We start from the raw sequence: 20,325 nt of genomic DNA, 5'->3' as shown, positions 1-20,325 counted from the left end.
CTTGGGGGAGTGTCCCGAGGGAAATCTTTTCGATTCCTGCAAATTGAGGAGCGTTTCGATATATTGCATACATATGAACGTACGTGAAGGCTTATATTCCTCACATTATAATTTTCCGTTTCAACGAAACATTTATGAAATTTATTCGCCAATTATGTACCTAATTCAATCATCTATTACACAGACGTTCACTACATTATTGTAGACATGGGGACAGTAATTCTGGTACGGCTAATTTTTCGTCCGGGTTGATTACGCTGGCAACGGAGTTAGCCCGCAGCGCCACCACCGGCCGTGGGCTCAATTTTCGTAAACATAACAGAACCCAACAGTGCAAAGCTGAAATGGGTTTGCGGCCAGCCGACGCGGCGGTGGTGGTGGTGAATATACATGACAGAGATTTTGACAGTGCACTTTATGCACCGAGCTTTAGTCACGATAAGACAATGTAGCTTCGCACCTTCCTCTGTAAGATATTCCTTCGCCCAAACCCATGTTCAAAGTTGAATGTTCGTCGATGAGACTATAATCTCTGATGCTACCGTACATGTGGACGAAAGCTGGCCCGAAAGTTGGTAGGAAACCCTTCTCACCGTCGTTGCTCACTTGCTTGAGATCGACGAAATGGGTGCTGATTACAGATGCATGAACCGGGTCGTTGTCGCGGAGTTGAATCTTGATGCGCTGGCACAGAGGCGGAAACATTTCGGTAAAAACTATCTGTTCGTTCCACACAGGTGCGTAACTGTTGCGTTTTACGCTTGTTTTACCCTGTAAAACAATGAAAGAATAACGTCTTTTCGTATAATTGCATGTGACGAGGAACGGAGATTGTGTGTCCCGAGACCAAAAAATCACAAATGAGAGATGTTGAAGGGGAAGTGGAAAATTTTCCCACAACAATGACCGTGGGTGTGAGCGTGTTTCCACCGAGCGCGAGGAAGGAATCCGCCCTCTGTGATGTTTTAAAGTTCACAGTTGAATCCGAATGCACGACACTTATAGCTTATAGTCGACACATAAGATAGAATATAGAGCGGGTCTTCGCGCGAACATCGGTAGGATCCATAGATCAGATAGAGTGTAAGTCGTTAGTACAGTAGCAGGCTACATACATGCGGCATCTCGTCCGTTCGACGTTCGACTTGGCCCGTGATAAGCCGAAGGCAGGGATGTTTGTCGTCGTATGAGTTTCACCCGCTTTGCCCCCGATGTACATTAATATTTAAAATGCTATATGCTTTTGACGTATAATTTATGAGCCAACAAATAGCGTCAGATTCTATATTGTAAAATCATCAGAACCACCGCATCTTTGAATTTGTTCCCGAAATTGAATTTACCCAGTTTCTTTTTCTAACTTATTAGACACCGGCCCCGTTTCCTCTACGTATAAAACCTTGTTAGGTAGTTGGCTTGTAAGCACGTCTTGTCTACCACCTTCATGATCTACGTGAGGTGAAATAAAATTGTTTTTTATTCTCTAATATCCTCACAACCACCGCGCCCCCGAAAAGTAGCTACAAATGACTTTCGGCACCAATTTTACATGGAATTATATCTAAATGCGTAACGGTAATTATAATGTGTCTTATTCATTGTAGATACTGGTCGGGGATTATCCCAACACTAACATACATTCCACTGTGTAGAAATAAAACGCATACTCACGCAGAGTCCGGCAAAGGAGACTTGCACGTAGGGGTCGACCAAATCTTTTGCCTCGCCAGTAAATGCCTTCTTCACATTAGCCATTATACTGCTGTTCATCTTTGGTAGACCGTCAGCTCTGTAAATTTTTACCACAAATCTGGCTCGCTGTCGTTCAATCGGCACACCGTCCGGCAGCAGCAGATTCCCTTCGATGTCGTCCTCGTCCTTTTCACTCTTCGGCGGTATCTTGACCGAGTCCCCTTTCCCAATCACACTAACGTCGCATTTCAGATATCCCTTTGGCCCTCCGGCGACGTCGTCGGGGTCAGTAAGCAGTGCCCACTTGTGATAGAATTGATGATCTGCCCGGAAGTGCGTTGATGTTATACCGATTAATCGTTCTTTCGCGAAAATAATTCCGAAAACTATTCGTAGCATTGATACGCAGGCGCGTACGCGTTCCTGGACTGTTAATCCTTGTCGATTCTACCGGACCGTACAGCTCTACTTATGCATACAGTAGTACGCCCGTATATGAACACATACGCGGAATACAGCTGTTGTGCATCGTGGCCGTTGAGAAATTAGAAAAAGAAAAACGAGAAGCTACGGGAAATTCGATATAGTTTGTCAGAAGATATTTCTTTTATTCAATGTATAAATTTTTTTTTCTCACGTCTATGCAATGGCACGCAATATGAGGTTTAGACACATGCAAGTGAACGCGTTTTCAAGTGTCGTCTTTATAGTCCGAAAAACATTGAGTAACGTAAAAGGGGTTTCGATTTCCTTGCCCTCTAGAGGGCGGTATTGAGAACTGAATAACAGAGACGGCAGAACCTTCAGGTATCAAATGTTTCGGATTGGCAAAAAAAAAAAAGTCATGCCGACAAGCAGATTCTTTCGAAAGCTCAGATATTGACCTTAATTTGATTCCAGCCGCCATTGAATTTTTATGACCGTAGAATCCGTTAACGTGCTCTGATTTTTCATGGTGTACAGCGATCTGTATATATTTGGTAAATCGATGGACTAATTCTATGGTTAAAAAAACGCAAAATCAACTGTAGAAGGCACTGCAAAGCAGCCGGAAAAATCGAAAGTCCCGCGATTACTTCTATATGGGGAATTCCACGAAGTATATTGATCAACATCGGAAGTCGATATTTCCTATTTGATACAAATGTTTTTTCAACTTTTTTCAATCACTTGTCTGAGATACTACTATTTCGAGACCACCCATGTATTAAAATCTGAAGCAATTCATAAAATTCTAGGAAAGTGTGACAAGGTTTTTTAGCCCTATTCAAAGATGGAGATTTCGTCACAGAAAAAGTTGGATTTCGAAAATGATGCATATTTCCAAATTTTCAAAGCATTTCAATCAGATGTAGGTACATACATTTGCTTGGGAAACGACTTTAGGTGCGCTACCTAGCAAGGATCTCCGTAGTTACTGTTTTTTCAAGTTGAACGCTATGAATATATTTGTTTTCGACTCATGTTATAAGGAACTTTCTTGTTCATTTTCGTACGAACAGAGTATTCCAGAAGTAATTTTTGAAATAGTCATCATTTTCGAAAAGCAATTTTTGCTGTACGAAATCTCCATCTTTGAATAGGGCACAAAGATTTTTTCATATTTTCCCAGAATTTTCCGATTTTTTTCAGATTCTAAAAAAGGGGCGGCCTCGAATTAGTAAAATCTTCGACAGTGATGGTTGAAATTTTTTATTACAAAATCCGGGCTTTGTAATTCGACCAGTGTTTTCGCAGAAAAAAATTTGGATCAAATCGGAAAGATCATTTTCTGATTTTTGTCAATACTTTGTGAAATGCCCCATGAACAGATATTTCCATACGAAACTTCGGGACATCAGTACAGGGAAGGGCTTTCGAAAGTGCCTGGTCCAAGCCACGCAATATAAATTCTTGCGGAACTCACCTCGTAAATTGTACTATTATAATGAAAGCAAATGTTTCGATCTGGAATCGTAGGCGTACGGACAAATCATGCAAGCATAATATATCTAGATGCATTACAAGAGGTGGGAAATGAATATGAATTTGCTATTCAGCAAAACACTGAGATGGGGGACGTTAGGAGAATATTCGGATTGCCCCGTACGCTAGGACCGGCTACTATAACGCTGGACACACACAAACATATACCTATAGTGAAGCTACGCCACCGAAGTACTACACTGCCCTGTACGATATAAATACATACATACATACATACATACGTGTTTCAGGTAATCAAAACCCGCGTACTCTGGTCAAAATAAAGTTAAAAATCGTAAGATGGTAAGAATCCTCATCTGACGATTGTCAGCTATTGTATTTCGACCAGAGTACAGGGAGTACATACACGAGTCATTCCATGCCAACTCGATCAATGATTTTCCCTCACCATTTTTGACTTCGTTCATGATTTTTCACACGACTGTTATAACTCTAAATAGCACTCACGAGGTATTTCAACTTTTATTCTTCAACCGTTGTTTTTTTCAATGAATTTTCAAACCTCGAGACAGAAAGATATTTTTTGTTTTCCCCGAAAAATTCTCAAAAATTCTTCGATCAACGACCGTCATTTTAGGCGGTACCCAGAAAAAGAAACTATGATTTTTACATTTATTTCGCTGAATTGAAGATATTTTTTTCCGTAATTCTGTTCAATTTCTTATTCTTGCCGGCATATGTATTTTTATGCACCAGGTGGGTGTGAAATTATACATACGCGAAATTACCATCCAAGTATGATAGTTATCCACGCCAGTTGGGGCGCTAATTGCGTATAAATATACGCTGATCTCTCGTACACACTGATAACATGCTTGAGAGGTATGAAACTAGCGTATAACGTACATACAAACATGCATTACACATGCACATCATGTATATGTACACCACCGTCTAGCTATCCACTGTATAATGTAAAAATTTTGCACAAAATCTTGATACTTCAGTTACTCATATTATGAGAACGTATGTTGAAAATGCATAATTCATATTTGTTTTATTATTCCCGGTGGTAGGAGGCCAAGCAGATGTCTACCGGGCACTGATTATAACTCAAACTTAGTAGGTTATTTTTATTGGCATCCACCTCACTCCAAACCGTAATGATTAGGTTATCATCCACTCTATTTATAAATCACACAAAATAATTGATCGATAATAATACGTGTTTGACCATGCTACTTTACACGGAGGGATATGCTTATTTGAGTCGAGTGATTATTCGTTTGATTCAACTGAATGATAATGCGAATTTTGTATAAAGAAAACGTGTGAATTAAATGACTAAAAATTTTATTGAACGCACCTCAATCATTTCTTCTTTTCAAAAATATGAATTTGTTCTATCAAGACAAATTAAGATTGTTCTATTTCATGGGTTTGTTGAGTCAAGAGTTCAATGGTTGCAGCGGGTAGTGAAATTTGTGGTTACAAAAATCTTTTGCATTGACTAAACATTAGAGTTATTCAAGCGTAGAGAACGTATTTTACGAATGATATTGTGTTCGATTCTGGTGACTCAAGATTTTGTGGAAATCACTCGATATTTAACGGGTCCAACCCGAAAACTTATATTTGCGTCTGTGAAGTGTAAATGGAACATGTGTCGTCAGTGGACTTGCAGCTCGGTATTACGCTTTCTTCGGTTGTAACATAGGTCGGACGAGACATCTATTTTACGTTATCCGTAACTAACTTCTTGGCCGTCTACACGGTTGTATAACTATCTCTAAACCTATTTCCGTAGCGAGCAGCTTCACCGCCTAGTGGTCGATTATATTACTAGTGATCTACTTGTTTCAAAGCATGTGTGGTGTTTCTTTTAGCTCGTAAAGAAGCTAGTGCAACTGATTCAACCAGTTACGCCAACAGGCTCCGCTTAGATCAACTAAGTATGGCATTCGATCGATGTAAATTTTTTGTTGGCTAGATTCGTTTACTTGTTTCATTTTAAGTACGTAATTGTTTCTGTCAACGAACGTCCGACTTGGAGGAATAATACATAAACTTCAAGTAAAATGATACTCAGTTGACGCAATTTCGGAAACACATCGAAAGGTTAACTCGAACCAATACTTCCCTCGATTTCATTTTGGCAAACTAACTAAATCGAAATTGCTGAATTGAAGTAATCGCATTTGGAATACCCAATATGGGATACTGGATTAAAGAGAATGGACTCCGATAAAATCTATTCAGTTGGTTCGAAGATTCTTTTCCCTCCGTGTAATGCCTCCGAAAAATTGTTAAAAAGCCTCATGCCAAATGTGGATGGCGGATTGTATTCCATCAACGGATGGTTTCAAATTTTGCGATTCCACGCGTTTTAAAAAGGAGTTATTGTCGCAATAGTCATTTCCGATAATATCCGATAAAATTTCCTAGTGTCGATGCAGGAACAAATCATACAAGCGCGTTCTCGAGTTAGTTGTGTATAATGGGTTATATTTTTACTGAAAAAAAATATACAGGGTCATTTATCGAATACTGGCCGCGAGTGCGACTTCGACACGGCCAATAATACCCGACGCCCGCTAAAGAGGGTATTGCTCGCTTAAGCAACGAGCGGCGAGTATCAATAAATAAATGGTCCTGTATTATAAAAGGCCCAGAGTATAGCCTCGATTAACGTGTTGTACGCACAGTTCCCCGACGGCGTAGCAATGTTGCTACAGTCAACGGAGTACAGTAATTGGAAACATGTACACGGTTTTCAGAATGTACTGGTTCGCGGTACGTCCAAAGTTAGACATTACGTTTACGGGCTTTACGTCATGGCCCCGAGCTTCGCCCCGCATAGCGTATACAAACAATCTGTAGTCAGTATAGTCACGTATGAGATACGTATCGCGTACGTCTTCATCAGCTTGTCTGACTTTTTTCAAATTACTCACTGCTATATTGTTTTACCCCGTATTACACGAATACCATGCATGTGCCGTATTAGAGACGAAAGACCATCAATGGCTTTGAAAAGTTGACAAAATTTAATCCGATAGGGTGAGAGGGAGAGTATGACGCGTCGATATTTGAACTTCGCAAATAAACAGCATAGGCGCGCCTGCGCCCGCATACATTTTATACGTATATACATTATTATAAAACGTAATGAGTATAGTTAGGGGAAGACGGAAGGGTAGGTACGTTTGACGTAGGCCGTGAGGTGCGTGGGGAGAGTCGACGGGTTTGTGACTCCCTCGATTGGAAATAAAGAGTGCTACGCGTATTTGTCCCGCAATGTGATCATGCATTTTGTGAATTGACGCAACGGCCAAAGTACCTTCGTTATCCGTTTGAACATTGATTTGTACGCAAGTCTCTTGATTTATTCAACTCGTTCAATTATCATCGGTATAATTCCAGTAAATAATGAAATTCAATGAGGTAGCAGTGTTGTAACAGGTTAAAATAGCGGCAACTGTATATTGGCCGGGGGCATTTAAACATATTTATAAAATTTCGTGCAAAGCTCTATCGAATCAAGGAAGTCCAAAAAAGCGTGTACCTGGCTGAGCCCAGACGGTGGCTACATCTAACTTAAAGCTGCCCAGTGTTAGATTAGGACGTAGAAGGTTCCGCGATTGCTGCACCTGTGCATTATTACAAATCACCACACATTTATACTGTAGTCTATTATCATTACGACCAAATACTTTATGGCAGCTTGCAATTTCATTAGCCGCGGGTAAAAGTTGTTGGTCATAAACGTATGCCTGTTATAATACATACATGCGGAATGCATACAACACTGACATTTGAGAATCTGAAATATGTGCCCATAGTATATGTATAATATACAATATACATGTATACGGTTGATTTCAGAATGACTACGTCTAAACTCATATGCAAAATCTGAGGTTAACCCTATGCTTAGTGTTTATCGTAGGCACAACTATACGCGAATACCGTATATATTCATCTGCACAAAGCATCTGTTTGTTAATTTTCGATACGAGTCTGCCTTTCAGGCTTCCATCCGGCCGATAGAATGAAACTACGTGCAATTGCCAATTGAAACTACTGCCGCAAACGGTACGTGATTAAAATAATGAATTTTTTCTTTCCTCCGAAGGCTTCAAAATCAGAATAGCTCAACTAATGAAAACAGTTATATCTACAATATGTACAATGTAGCCTGTGACAGCACAATATTGATAGCTACATATGCACACTCAACGATACGTGGAAGATCACTTGTCATGTGAAAATTGATACGATATGCCTGATACGTGTACGGGGTATTCCCAAAGTTACCCAAAGATCGCTGTCCCTCGCCTTTATTGATCCTCTTATAAATTTTTCGTGTTTTCGCCATGCATGCAAGGATGGCGGGTGAGTTTTTTCACTTTTTAATTCAACCCGATATAAGTTTGTTCCCTTTGTTTTTCAGGATTGTGTTACAGCCTAGCGAGATTCAAGTTACAACAACATCGATAACAAATAATTTTTCTACATTTCGGATAAGAGGATGCTCTTTCACTCACCGATAAAGTGATAATCTTGTCAAACAGCATAATCGGCGGCATGTGGAAGTCGAACACGAAATACTGCAACGTGAAGTATCAGCGCATTGATTTCGTTCTTTTGATACCCCAATGACGCAATAAGATAGCCAAATGAACTAAACTCCCTCAAAGGGCACGGCTAGCTTATACAGATATGCCGGTCACTCGAAAAGTATAACACAGATGTATAGAAGTATCATTATGATGAAATTATCGTGATTTCAAGGATCTTAAACTTTACAGATCGATTTAAACCAGAGATGTGCGAGTCGTTCGTACTTTTCAGAATGTAGACCTTTTTTTCCCAATTAATTTTTTAGCATACATTAAGCCAATACCGATGACTGGCAGCGCGATAACTGTTCTTCTTTGGGTGTCTTGAGATAAAACCGTAATATCTCCCGTGACGCGGGAGGTGAAAGACGTCTATTAATGACTTTCAGGATTTTCGCATTTGAAATAATGAGCTTCAGCAAGTTACGGCCTTCGAACTATTATTCTGAGAGTACAGCTTTGCCAAAAATTTTCCTTCCTTATTTGATTGTCTAGTGGCAATACTTTTATTTCATTTTTTTTTTTGTTTTTTTTTTTATACACTGGCGTTGTCAGTTTTTTGCCAAATTAGCAATTTAGTAAGCCGTGGTTTCGGAATGATAATTATTATTAGCTGAGAAAAATTGCAAGGAACTATTTCAATCCTCGTTCGATTATTCAATGACGATACCTTTATTTCTCTTATTATCATCAACTGATGCAGTAAAAATAATTTTGACAAGTTCGCTCCTCTGTCCTCGAAGAATCTTGACAAACTTATATTCTAATAATACCACGCATTTATTCAACCCTAGTGCTCGACTTCCCGGTTGCGCATAAGCGCAAAAGCCTAGTTGAACCCAGTCGTACTTTATTCCTTATCGCACGGGAATAAATGACCCTCGAGTCGTTACATACGTGACTTTGTCATCGGAACGATCGTTTAGAAGATACGGCTTGCTACAGTTAACTTTGAACGACGTAGAAATCTTGAAAGTCATTGGTCAATTTATGATTGTTGCAAAAAATCTCAATCCGCGTGTCCTTAAGGCCTCCGATACCAAATCTGGCATTAAAACTGTAGAGTCGAAATACCGTATCAAGGTAAGGGGAAAGAAAGTGACTACCAAGGTGAATAAATACAATATAATAAGAGCTTGAGAATAATTAGAGGAACGTACCTCATTGTAATAGGGACAGTTCGTGGACTCTTTGACACTAGTGTATTTCCGTTGGTCGCCGACTTGGACGCAAACCGTCGGATCCATGTTGAGTCCAGCGAGTTGTCTCGCTTCTATGACAGTCACGCAAATCTGATAGTCTTGGGCTTTAAGGGCACTCTGTCCCACTTCACCACTCTGAAATAAAATACGTGATTTGCTTCCGCAAATTCGACTCTACAAGTGTCAAACTGAAAATCGTGAGAAGCCACTTTCAACGATATTTGTAATTAATCAATTTATTTTGACGACAGGAATTATCGAAGCTGCAGTAGACGTTCGGAAATGGTGGGCTGGGAAATGAATTCAGGTGTATATCTTTATCCTTCGAAAATTCTGCATGCTTCTTTGATAACAACTTCGAACTTCTGGTGGATGAATATTGATCATCATCCTTGACATGGTTCCTTCACGCTTACAGCTCAAATTCAAAAAGTAGAACCTTTGTTCAAGAACCTCACCTTGGGTTGGGCTCTCTTCAAGGATTTCGCCGAGTTGTTTTCCGCGTCGTTGCCACTGACCTGGCTGTCGTCGGACGGATTCAATTCAAACGATGTCATTGAATTTGTCCGAGAAACTGCATTTGACGAAGTGCAGCTGAAATCGTGTTGCTCCAAAAGTCCCCGTGACTCAGAGTTACTGTCGCATGATTTGTCTCTCGGTGGTCTCTGCTTCCCAAGCCTCATGAGGGAGCGGACGCTTTTCAGAGTAGAACTCCTGTTACAATTCCACGGGATTGCAGAAACGGATGGGTTACGCATACGCATTATAGGTATGTACACCTGAGGACAATGAATCTGAGACGGCTAATTTTTTACACTAGACAGTTATGTTGGCAGCACAGACAAACCTACAGCGCCGTAGTCGGCCGAACACGGAACAAACTCAATCTCAACAAACACAACATAACCAATGACCATCGAATCTAACCTTAGAATACGTGTCAATCTAACAAGTCATCATCCCTAGTATGTTAGCAATTAAAATGTTAATGGTATTTATGAAGGAAATCTTTACATTTGTACTCAAAAAGATGGTATTGATTGGATCAGATGATCGATTGACTCGCCAGAGAATTGCAATTTTTCAGTCGTCTCAACGAAATTCATGCCCGACTACAAACGTAGGTATCACTTGACTCGATGTTTTTCATCCCCCTCGAGATGCCAAGAACATTGAGCCAACAATCAAGTTCACGATCGTCCGGGGGCAGTCGGTATTATAGGGTAAGATTGACCGACGTGCGCTGCGGAATATTAAGACTGCTTTCGCGTGTAAATGTACACCATAATGTATACGACGTCCGCTTGTGCGATCGGTAATTGTATTTTATACACTACCGTTTCCGTTCCGGCGACCCTTCCGCCGCAGACATGGAGCTGCCCCGCTGCATGGTTCCTAATCCTCGCTTCCTTGCCTTCTCTGCGGGGCTGTGCCATGAACCCCGACGTCTCATGGAATTTGCCTCCTCGAGGCTTCGCTCCAAAGTTGCAATGTTTTGCTCAATATCGATTAGCATCCTTTGTTCATCCTCCATTATTTCTGTACCGGCATAAGAGCTACAGCTACCGTCCGGGGGTGTGTAACGCACCTCGAGTGTAACGACTGCCTAAAAGTGATTGGTCGGGTCGTTTGTTATCCGATGGTATAACGTTGGGCACGCACTTTCAAGGACTTAGAAAATACAGTTCTCATATACATATATATATATATATCTCATATATAAATATATAATATATAAATACATATATCTCAACAGTTTAATTAGTGGCCACCGATTCCTAAATGTAAATTCTGCAAATGTTGGCGAAGTATCTTCGCTCTCGTTGACTTATGAACTTGTGTGCCGTTAACATTGCATATTTGTTGGCCGCATTGTGTTGGAACATATCTGTACAGGTATGTTCGTTGCATGTAACTTATTCGCAAGCTAAACGGCAGCATCTAAAAGCATTCCAACGTCGCGTCAGTATGTTAGGGCGTATACGCGTAAACTGCTGACAAAGGTGGGTGACTGTTCGAAATTCATATCTTGATAACCAAAAAAAAAAAACTTTCCATTACAATCAAGCAATAGAAAGCATTGTTACTAAAGGTTGAGGCTACTTGCAGGTGGTCACAAGGTGATTTTATCTATGTATGGAACGATATTAAAAGGATAAAGTTTATCGGGTATCAAAAACATCTCTCACAAAATTTCTTAATGTCGGATTTTCGAAGGGAATTGAATTATTGAAGGTATTGAACATCGCATAGATAAGCGCAGCAGGAAAGCTTCTTAATCGGAAGGAACAGCGATTTCATACCGACAACAACACCACCTGATATTGTTGGCCAGATTTTAATTTGAAGGTATACGGGCGCGGAGGACAAAGTGGGCTCATCAAGGAAGCAAGGCTCCAAATGGGCATCTGAGTCGATGGATCTTAATTCAATTTTTACCAAAAAAATAGAAGTCTGACTGATGACTCGCGTTTATTTGATGTGTCCGAAAATAGCGGGGAAGGTGGCCCTTAAAATTTTTAGTATTCCACCAAAATTACACAAAATGATGAATTTCTTTATGCACTTTTCTTAAAAGGCTTCAACGATGAAATTAACTAAATATTAAGAAAATTTTTAAATTTCCTTATTTACTTGCCATGGAATACTTTGCCATTTAATCATTGAATATTATGAAAATTACTAAATTATTAACTAGACATTACAAAAGAAGACAAACAAAGAAGGAAACTTGTATGATTTTTGAAAAATTTTGCAGGGGGCCCAATTTGTTCGGCTCTTCCCTGTACGTGTCCCTTAATTCATGAGCAAGTATGGTCGCTGTACTGCGCTTGTCGAGAAGCGCAAGCTAGCCTACATTACCCCTGGCGATATTTCGTACAACTTTCAGTCTTGAACTGTTGATCTTACCGGAAGTGGCCGGTTGCTTAGATCAACCAGTGAATCGCTGATTAGAATCCTCCCTTCTTGAATGACAGTCTGAAGAATTAAACCGTATTTCGCGACTGTTTTTTCACTGCGCAAAATCCCTCGGGAGACAACAGTCAGCTGAAGCGTCTCCGACTCCTCCACCGGCCTTCCCAAATTCCAAGTGAAACTCTGAAACTCAGAAATTCAATTTAAGACTCATAGTCCTGCAGTAGCGTGGTTGATTCAAAACTGTTTCAGTGTTCACATATGAATGCCGCCAGGGCGTTCAAATGACCATTAAATTGGAACGAAACTCCTGTTCGTTTCCTTCTTTATATCAACCCCACCACTTCATATCGGCACCTAAGACCGCCGAATGGATTTGTGCTGTAGATAGATAGTTTGTTAATTGTGGGTCAGCGTATATTTCCGAAAACGATATGCTCTGTACCGTGAAATTATTATCAAAGTTTTTATGGGCATTTCACGCGCAGTATTTTCAAGGGATCGACATCCTTGCTTGTTGACTCATAAAACCAGTTGATTTATCGTTAGATTACTTTTTTTTGTTTCACTTGTATTCACCACTCCTATTCCATAACCTGTTCAATCGAAGCACCGTCGTAATAAAGCTCGTACAAAATTATGGTATGCCGCGCGTTCATGTCAAACCCCGGAGAAGACTGTGAGTATAATGCAAGTTTTCTGGTTTCACGATTATGAATAAATATTGCTATTCTGCATTTTCCTGAGAGTACAGCGATCAAGTCACACGCGTAATTTGTATCAATAAAATAAGATCCCATGGAACAGGGTGTATTTTCACGTTATTATCTTTATGATTTTCACACGTTTCAAGGTCTACAAGACTACTGTAACCCGAATAGAAATAGGTACAACCAGTTGAATTCTATCTGTTTGTATTTGCTGTCAGCCTGTGTCCAGGCTACGTGGCTAGCCGTATTCAAGCTTCTATCATTTCGTCAAATTTTTATTTTTTTTTCTTATCAATTGCGTAAAGACCGTTTTTATAAACTGTCGCTATCCAAAAATCTCGCTGAGGATCAAACTGGGGAGTAGTGACGTTCAAACGCGTAACTTTCCAAATCGAAACTTTGCGTATGCCTTTCGCAATTACCTATTGTAATGAAATGTCATGAAATATGGAACATTTAACTAGCAGGGAGGATCAGTAATACGGAGAATTTGAAACGTACATAATATACTTAGGCATGTCCCTGCCTCCATACCCATATTAACGAGCACACGTGAGTATATCATACATACGTCATACATTACATATACTTACGAATACGTTCGTGCATATCGTCTATAATATTAGCTACAAAGAGGGTCTGTATCAGGATATGCGGGGTAAACGGTATATTTCGCTAAACGCGCGAAGAACGGTGTATCACACGAAATGCGTGAGGAACGGGCAATATCGCGAGATACGCAAACAACAGGCTATTTCGCCTGTATTATATAACTACAGGAACAGTGGCAGTAGGTAACTGTAATAACCACAGATAAAGCAGTCCTGTCCTTCACACACTTCACGAGCCTTTCTTCACCGATTTCGTAAGATACACCGCAAAATAGATCGTTCTCTCGCATTTTCTTAAACAGCCCATTCTCATGACCAGTATAGCCAATATTTGTTAAACGTATGAATGCGTATAAGTATATACATAATATATTGTAACGTGCTCGGCTGATCGACCGGACAGCCATATGGGCGGTACGCGAGGAAGGCGGGGGTGCTCAGCCGGCGCTGCTAGTACTGGTACAGAGGCACACGGAAGGATGACCGAGACAATACTTTAGGGGCGATGCGTGACCGCCGTGACACTTGACTCTTTGGTGTAAATGGGATATCTGATGCTTTGCAGATCATACACCTATACAACTATATGTATAACCGAAGCGCTGACTTGAAATGGTGATAATATGATGAATTTTGCCACGTTACCTGATCTACGACAATGAGATCTCCGTTTTCGTCGAGACTTCGAGAACAGTGTGTCGCACCTGAAATCCAAGAAATAAGAATGACAAAGAATTCGTTATTTATTTTAATCGACCGAGTTTTACAAAATATCGTCGAGGAAATCGGAAAAGCTAAGAGTCGGACGCTGGTCGCTTTGGCAAGGAATTTGCTCAAAGTTACTTGAATGTTGACCGGTGGCAAGAAAATATATGATCAGGAATTAAACTCTCCTTACGTCAGGTTTTTCGTGTGCAACGTGAACGTGTGCCAGTGGGCCATTCCCCTATCGTTTCGCAAAGTTTTAATATTGTAAGATATGATATGCTCACTGCATCGGCACTCTGACCTTCCCTCGCAGATTGATCTTTTGAATGTACCCGGGTGAATGTTCACCACCGATTGAAATATAATCATGCATAGTTCCGACTTGAAGCATGGCCCAAATATTTCTGAGACCTTGGACATGGAGAGAAAAAAGTCATTAAATCAACCGAATCGATTTAGTTGGATGTAAAATTGTTGCTTCAATCATTCTGTCAGTCAAAATTAGCCATAAGAGTTGCTTAAAATGTGCGGTTGTTTTAATCGAAAATTTGATATGTCTAAAAAAAATATTCAGTGATGTCAACTCAATGATTCGGCCAAAGACAGGGGTATCTGCGGTTGAATGCGTTCGATGGCTTCGACTATATATTTTTTTGTCGTCAAAGAATTTAGCATTCCACGAAATAAAATTTGATTCTCTCGTGTTAACCCCTAAATTTGATTTAGTAAACAAGTCGATTTCGTCAAACTAAGTGATTTTTATGCTTTCCATTCAAACTTATACAGTGTTGAATAGGTATGGTTGTGTGAACTAAGTGTGTCTTCCGTCAGGAGCTTTTGATGATTGGTAGAAACAAAGTAAGTTTCACAACCCATAAAAAAAAAACCTGCATCTTGTAAGTACTGCTTGTTCCGTTGATTCAGGTCATTGAATATAATTCGACTGGCTGCAAATACTTTTGTTGATTTAAATGTATGCATCAGTCGAAACAAGAACAAACCTATTTCCATACAAATAGTCCAATTAATCTATACACAATCACGAACAGGCTAATGAATTAAGATGCTTTTGAATATTTTGTTGGTGAAAAAAAAAAAAAAAAAAAAAAATAAAGCCACATAAGTCCAACGTGTAAAGTAGCTGGAAAAACATAAAGGTAATAATATCCCAGTTTTCAGTGTGTTGGACCAATTATATAAACGACATATTTGCATCGAATAAATATTTTGTTGATTGGGAGCATTTCATTCGTTAACTCAACTATTTCATCGGCTTTATCACTGCTGTCAAATTGTTGTAAATACTAACGAAATTCTTGAATATTTGTAGCAAATCTCTTCATGTCACCTGGCAATCGCTTCGTATTACTGACAATAAGATAAATATATCTTGTCATCTAAGTGAGCAAAAGTTAGCACGAAATCCGTGCGATAGTTTGACGTAGTAGGTACAGATGTGCGACTAGGTATATAGGATGACAGGTATTCATTTGCAAGTGGTTCCCGGTTTGAATCCCGAACAAAATCATGCGGCATTTAATAGGGAACTTAAAAAATTGCGTTGTATCCGACTTGCGAACAATTATATGTTATTTGCGTTACCGAAGAATCTACCAACTGCCGTAATTAGGCTGAAAATTTCAATTTTATTTTCGATCGGAACCATTCCAAATGATTTTAAGACTTTCTTTCATTCCATTCAGTCTTGTCAATCGAAGTTCATAATAACGTAGCTTTAAAACCCTCGCTTGCTGAAGCTCGCTCGGGGTCGGATGCCTATAATAGCGTAGCTGGTTTTGGTGGTCATGCGCTCGCTACGCTCGCTTACTCGTTGTCAGTGTTTCACCAGGTGAGGATTGTTCAATCATCAATAACATTATAACAACGTACGTGCAAACACACAATTCAAGATGTGCTTATGCGCTCACCACGATCATTAACTCAGTTTTTTCATTTCCACTTCAACGTACGATCATTAACTCAGTTGAGTAAGCTGCTGTAAGGTTGGGATGCCTAGTACAGCTGATTTGTGTGCGGGTTTGGATAAAGCCTTACTGTCATCAGTTTAGCGTACATTCGTAGAATGTTAAAACATAACTCACTACCTGATAATTCTGCTCGTATGTGTCGTGATTTAGGGCAGGGGGGGGGGGGGGGGGGGGGGCAAAACGGGGTACTTAAGGAAATAGTAAAATTTTGTGATCGTAAATATGTTGAATTTTCTTTTTTTTAGTTGGAAACAACGTGAATAATGTCAATTTTCAATTTCCAGTAAGAAAAAAATTTTTATTTTTGCCGGCAAAATGGGGTACCCGTGAAAAATGGAATTTTTTTTTTTTCTCCAGTAAATAAAATATGTGTAATAATTACTTTTTAAATTAACGTTAGTAATAAAATTTACTCTAAACATAATTAAAAAAAAGTTTTTTCTTGTTATTTCCATTTTTTTTATTTGTATTTTTTCGCAAAAAGTACACAAATGTTTTTTTTTAGCTTTTAATAGTGTAAAATGATGCTAGATGTCATTTTTGACCATTTACGATGCGCGGTTGTTTCCGGACTGATGAATTCGGTCAGCTGATTTTCGTCGTCGACAATTACTATAAATCGATGACGTTAAGAGAGAAAAAATTTTGGGTGACGTCACTTTCTGAACATCCGAACATACAAAATTTGGTTTCGAACTTTAATACTATGTATGATGTATGATTCTAACAAAACATTATCTTACTTTGGTACCTGAGCATTAATTGGTGATCCGAACGATATGAGACTACAGCGAACAAATAATTTGTTTGAATCAATGGTTGGAACACTACACTGAACTGAATCTTCAGTTGCTTGTACCAAGCTGTGACGTTTCCAACTAAATATTCAGTTCCGTTAACTGAGATTTTTTTAAACCAACAAAACATGATCTTGCTTTGAACAAGCACTTGTCGGATAAAAAATTAGGATATTCACATTAATAAAATGATTTCCGTACCACCGGTATAACACAGGTCGTTCAACTCAATATTTCGTTCACTGTACATCCTCGTATTTGTGCTGGATAATAATTTAGTCGACAGATGTATGTTTTATGTAGTTCGTGCATGTCATCAATCCTTGCAATAACCGAATATTCGTTTCGCTGCCCGTAAACGCCTTATTTGGTTAGTCGAAACGATTTTTTTTTTTTTTTTTTTCAGATTCAACGACCTTTTTCTCCCAGTGCAGAGGAAACATTCCCAGAATAAGCCCAAAATATTTCATTCAACCGGGGCATATATCTCGAATATGATTAACGAAAAGACTGAACGTATTCTTTTACAAGCACAACTAGAAATCGAACCGAGCTATCACGAACTGACTATGAGTTATAATAACACTCTCGACTGATACCGTTTGCGGAAAGAACCCGGTCATCGAGTCCATCGGATCAAGGCTTATACATGCCCTGTTACTCGTGTGTTTATCTGAGAAAAAATTCTGGTTGAACCAATCGGAACGGCAGTTACGGGTGAGGAGATGCAGATTCTTATTAGACATACTGAATATCAGTTAACACAATTAAATATTTCGTAGCAGATCCAAGGGGCGATAAAAGACATAATCAAGTTAACTGATATGCAGTTGAAGTAACTAAATCTGCGTTTCCTTGCCCGTAATCGCCGTTCAGATTAGTTCGAACAAATTTTTTTCTCAGTACATATACGGAGAGGTTTGATTCAATGACGATGGACCGAAATTTCGATGACTGATTGTGAGTAATATGAACTATCAAGCTGCGGTGTCATTGGTGATGCGATTTATTATACCTATGGCCGGGAGACATTATTACGCGGCTTATACTTGCAGTTAGAGCGAATTGAATCGTGCTCTTCAAAATCGGTTACCTTTTATCGAATTGAAACTACTTACGGCACATTTTGCGCCTTGCATGGTACCATTTAGAGTTACCGCAATGTGTAATCGACACATGCCTGACGATGAGACGGCAGAGTGAGTCAGACACGTGTATCCGGGTAACGCATCACCGAGTATCGTATTAACAATTACAGTACAATTATACCAACGTATACATTCTATGCCTATCTTAATTGCAGTGAATCTCTCTGGGATTCTTGTAATGTTGGCTGCGAAAAAAATAAACATAAAATATTTTCCATCAGTCAGATGTCACGTGCTGTGCTACATACTTATGCACATGCGTTATATTGAAACATGACGGTCGACAAAGTCTATTCAACGCGATTGTTGAGTCTTAAGGGGTCGCGGGTGCGGTGCGTTAATCGATGTTTAAGAAATCCGACTAAAATTCAGATTGTGTTATCGCATACCTCTGAAGTCGATCTTGACGAACTTTTCTCCCTTGAACTTGAGAGCTTGGACGTTCTTAATGCTCACCACGAGTGACATGGCGGATAGTTTGGCGATTGGATTCCTGTTACTATTTATCAATGATCGGTAATCTCTCTGTAATTATCAGAGATATTTATCACCGCCTCGCTCATAACGCAGAATGGGCGCTTATCAGCTGGTCGCGTGATGTTCAACAATTATGTAGTCGACCGGACTAAAGAAGCCGAATAAATTTTATGAATCAAGGTCTGGCATATTAGCAGGACTCTGAACGTCCTATTGGCATGCCGTTATTACAAAACTCGCATCCTAACTGGAATTCGTTGAGGAAACCGATATTGTTTAATGTTTATAACTCCGTAGTACAGGTGCGAACAGTTTCCGCTGATCGCGCGGATACGACGATTGTGTTGCGGATTTATACGTAATAGTGGAACTATTACTCTCCAGATGTTCTACGTTTTGGCTATCCGCCCACCTTTCCAATTTTCACCGGTGCCGCGAGGCGAAGAACCAGGGGTTTCGCGACGTACTGCCCGCGTTCTCGCTGTTGAGGAAACAATTTTCCCCGCGCCACCAACGCGCCGCCGCCTGTCGCCTGGCCTACAATTTGCAAACGCCCCACGACCCCTGCCGACTTAATTACCACCGAGTACTCGATCGCGCACCTTACCCGCATATATGCCATACGTGGATACCGCGATAAACGATTTCGCACCATCCTCGTGACCGTTGCCGTGCGCTTGCAGATTGTCCACCCTTTGAATCCCCTTTGCTTTTGGTTGAATCGTGGTAAAATCTTAGGAGGTTGTACGCACCTGTGTAGTACTTTTATTTACCATTTTTTCAACCAGCTCTGTCATATTCACAGCCTTGACTACTACGCGGCAGTCTCTTGTGGCCTTAGAAATTGCATTGTTGTTCGGATGAACTCAGAGTCAATGATGGGTAAAAGCAAGTGACCATCATCACTCAAGTGCCTATACTTACCTGAGTATCGATCCGATTTCCTTATCGGAACACCCGTTGGAATTAGATACTAGTTCTGGCTACGACCATTCTCGAGAGAAATTGGAACGCGTTACGAGCCACGCTGCCTAATCAGACAAAATCCATAGCCCTTCGTTTAGCTTATAACTCTGATTGCCCAAAGTTGTTGTCATACAAAACACCTTTTGGCGAGGTCACCCGTTAATTACTCTGCTCAACGGCGGCCGGTCCCTTTCGTATTCAAGCACTGTCGTGAAAACGACTCAAACTAAACAACCAAGAAAAGTATAAAATACCTCCAAGGGGGATTCTATGCAGAAATGATCTGCATCGAATAAATATTTCAAACTGCTATGCAGTATTATTACGATAGGTTGCAGATATGTGCCAATGTATCACATTTTGCAATGGAGTTGATGCGAAAACCGACAACACCGCATACATAAATTATTTCTACTAATTGTCTCGAATATTTGACCCCGCAGGCGGTGCCGGCTATTCCTAGGACGATTCACGCGGGTGAGGTGAACCTCGCCCCAATTATCCATATTTACTGGATCGCATGAAGGAGGAATCGGCATATTTCAGTCAAACGGCAGAGCTC

General features: G+C 40.0%; 1 protein-coding gene across 10 annotated transcripts in view; it reads right to left on the bottom strand.

The window, feature by feature from the left end:
- Nucleotides 1-19,252, bottom strand: part of LOC124213239 (otoferlin) — a 39,388-nt gene extending 20,136 nt beyond the window's left edge. For 8 of the 10 annotated variants that reach the window (XM_069133944.1, XM_069133943.1, XM_069133945.1 and 5 more), the window contains exons 1-11: nt 17,119-17,124; nt 14,672-14,798; nt 14,325-14,383; nt 12,353-12,541; nt 10,780-11,048; nt 9,901-10,156; nt 9,401-9,577; nt 8,166-8,228; nt 7,184-7,268; nt 1,672-2,015; nt 461-771 (exon numbers count right to left, since the gene is read on the bottom strand). In XM_069133944.1, the coding sequence (XP_068990045.1) occupies nt 461-771; nt 1,672-2,015; nt 7,184-7,268; nt 8,166-8,228; nt 9,401-9,577; nt 9,901-10,156; nt 10,780-11,048; nt 12,353-12,541; nt 14,325-14,383; nt 14,672-14,756 (1,838 nt within the window). In that variant the 5' untranslated portion in view covers nt 14,757-14,798; nt 17,119-17,124. Of the gene's footprint in view, nt 1-460; nt 772-1,671; nt 2,016-7,183; nt 7,269-8,165; nt 8,229-9,400; nt 9,578-9,900; nt 10,157-10,779; nt 11,049-12,352; nt 12,542-14,324; nt 14,384-14,671; nt 14,799-17,118; nt 17,125-18,709 lie in introns of those variants that run through there. The other 2 variants (XM_046614325.2, XM_046614326.2) reach the window with 2 other exon arrangements.
- Between the last annotated feature and the right edge of the window lie 1,073 nt (nt 19,253-20,325).

The sequence above is a fragment of the Neodiprion pinetum genome, chromosome 2 (assembly GCF_021155775.2).
Source record: "Neodiprion pinetum isolate iyNeoPine1 chromosome 2, iyNeoPine1.2, whole genome shotgun sequence".
Classification (NCBI taxonomy): domain Eukaryota; kingdom Metazoa; phylum Arthropoda; class Insecta; order Hymenoptera; family Diprionidae; genus Neodiprion; species Neodiprion pinetum.
This window is presented reverse-complemented; position numbering and strand designations above follow the sequence as displayed.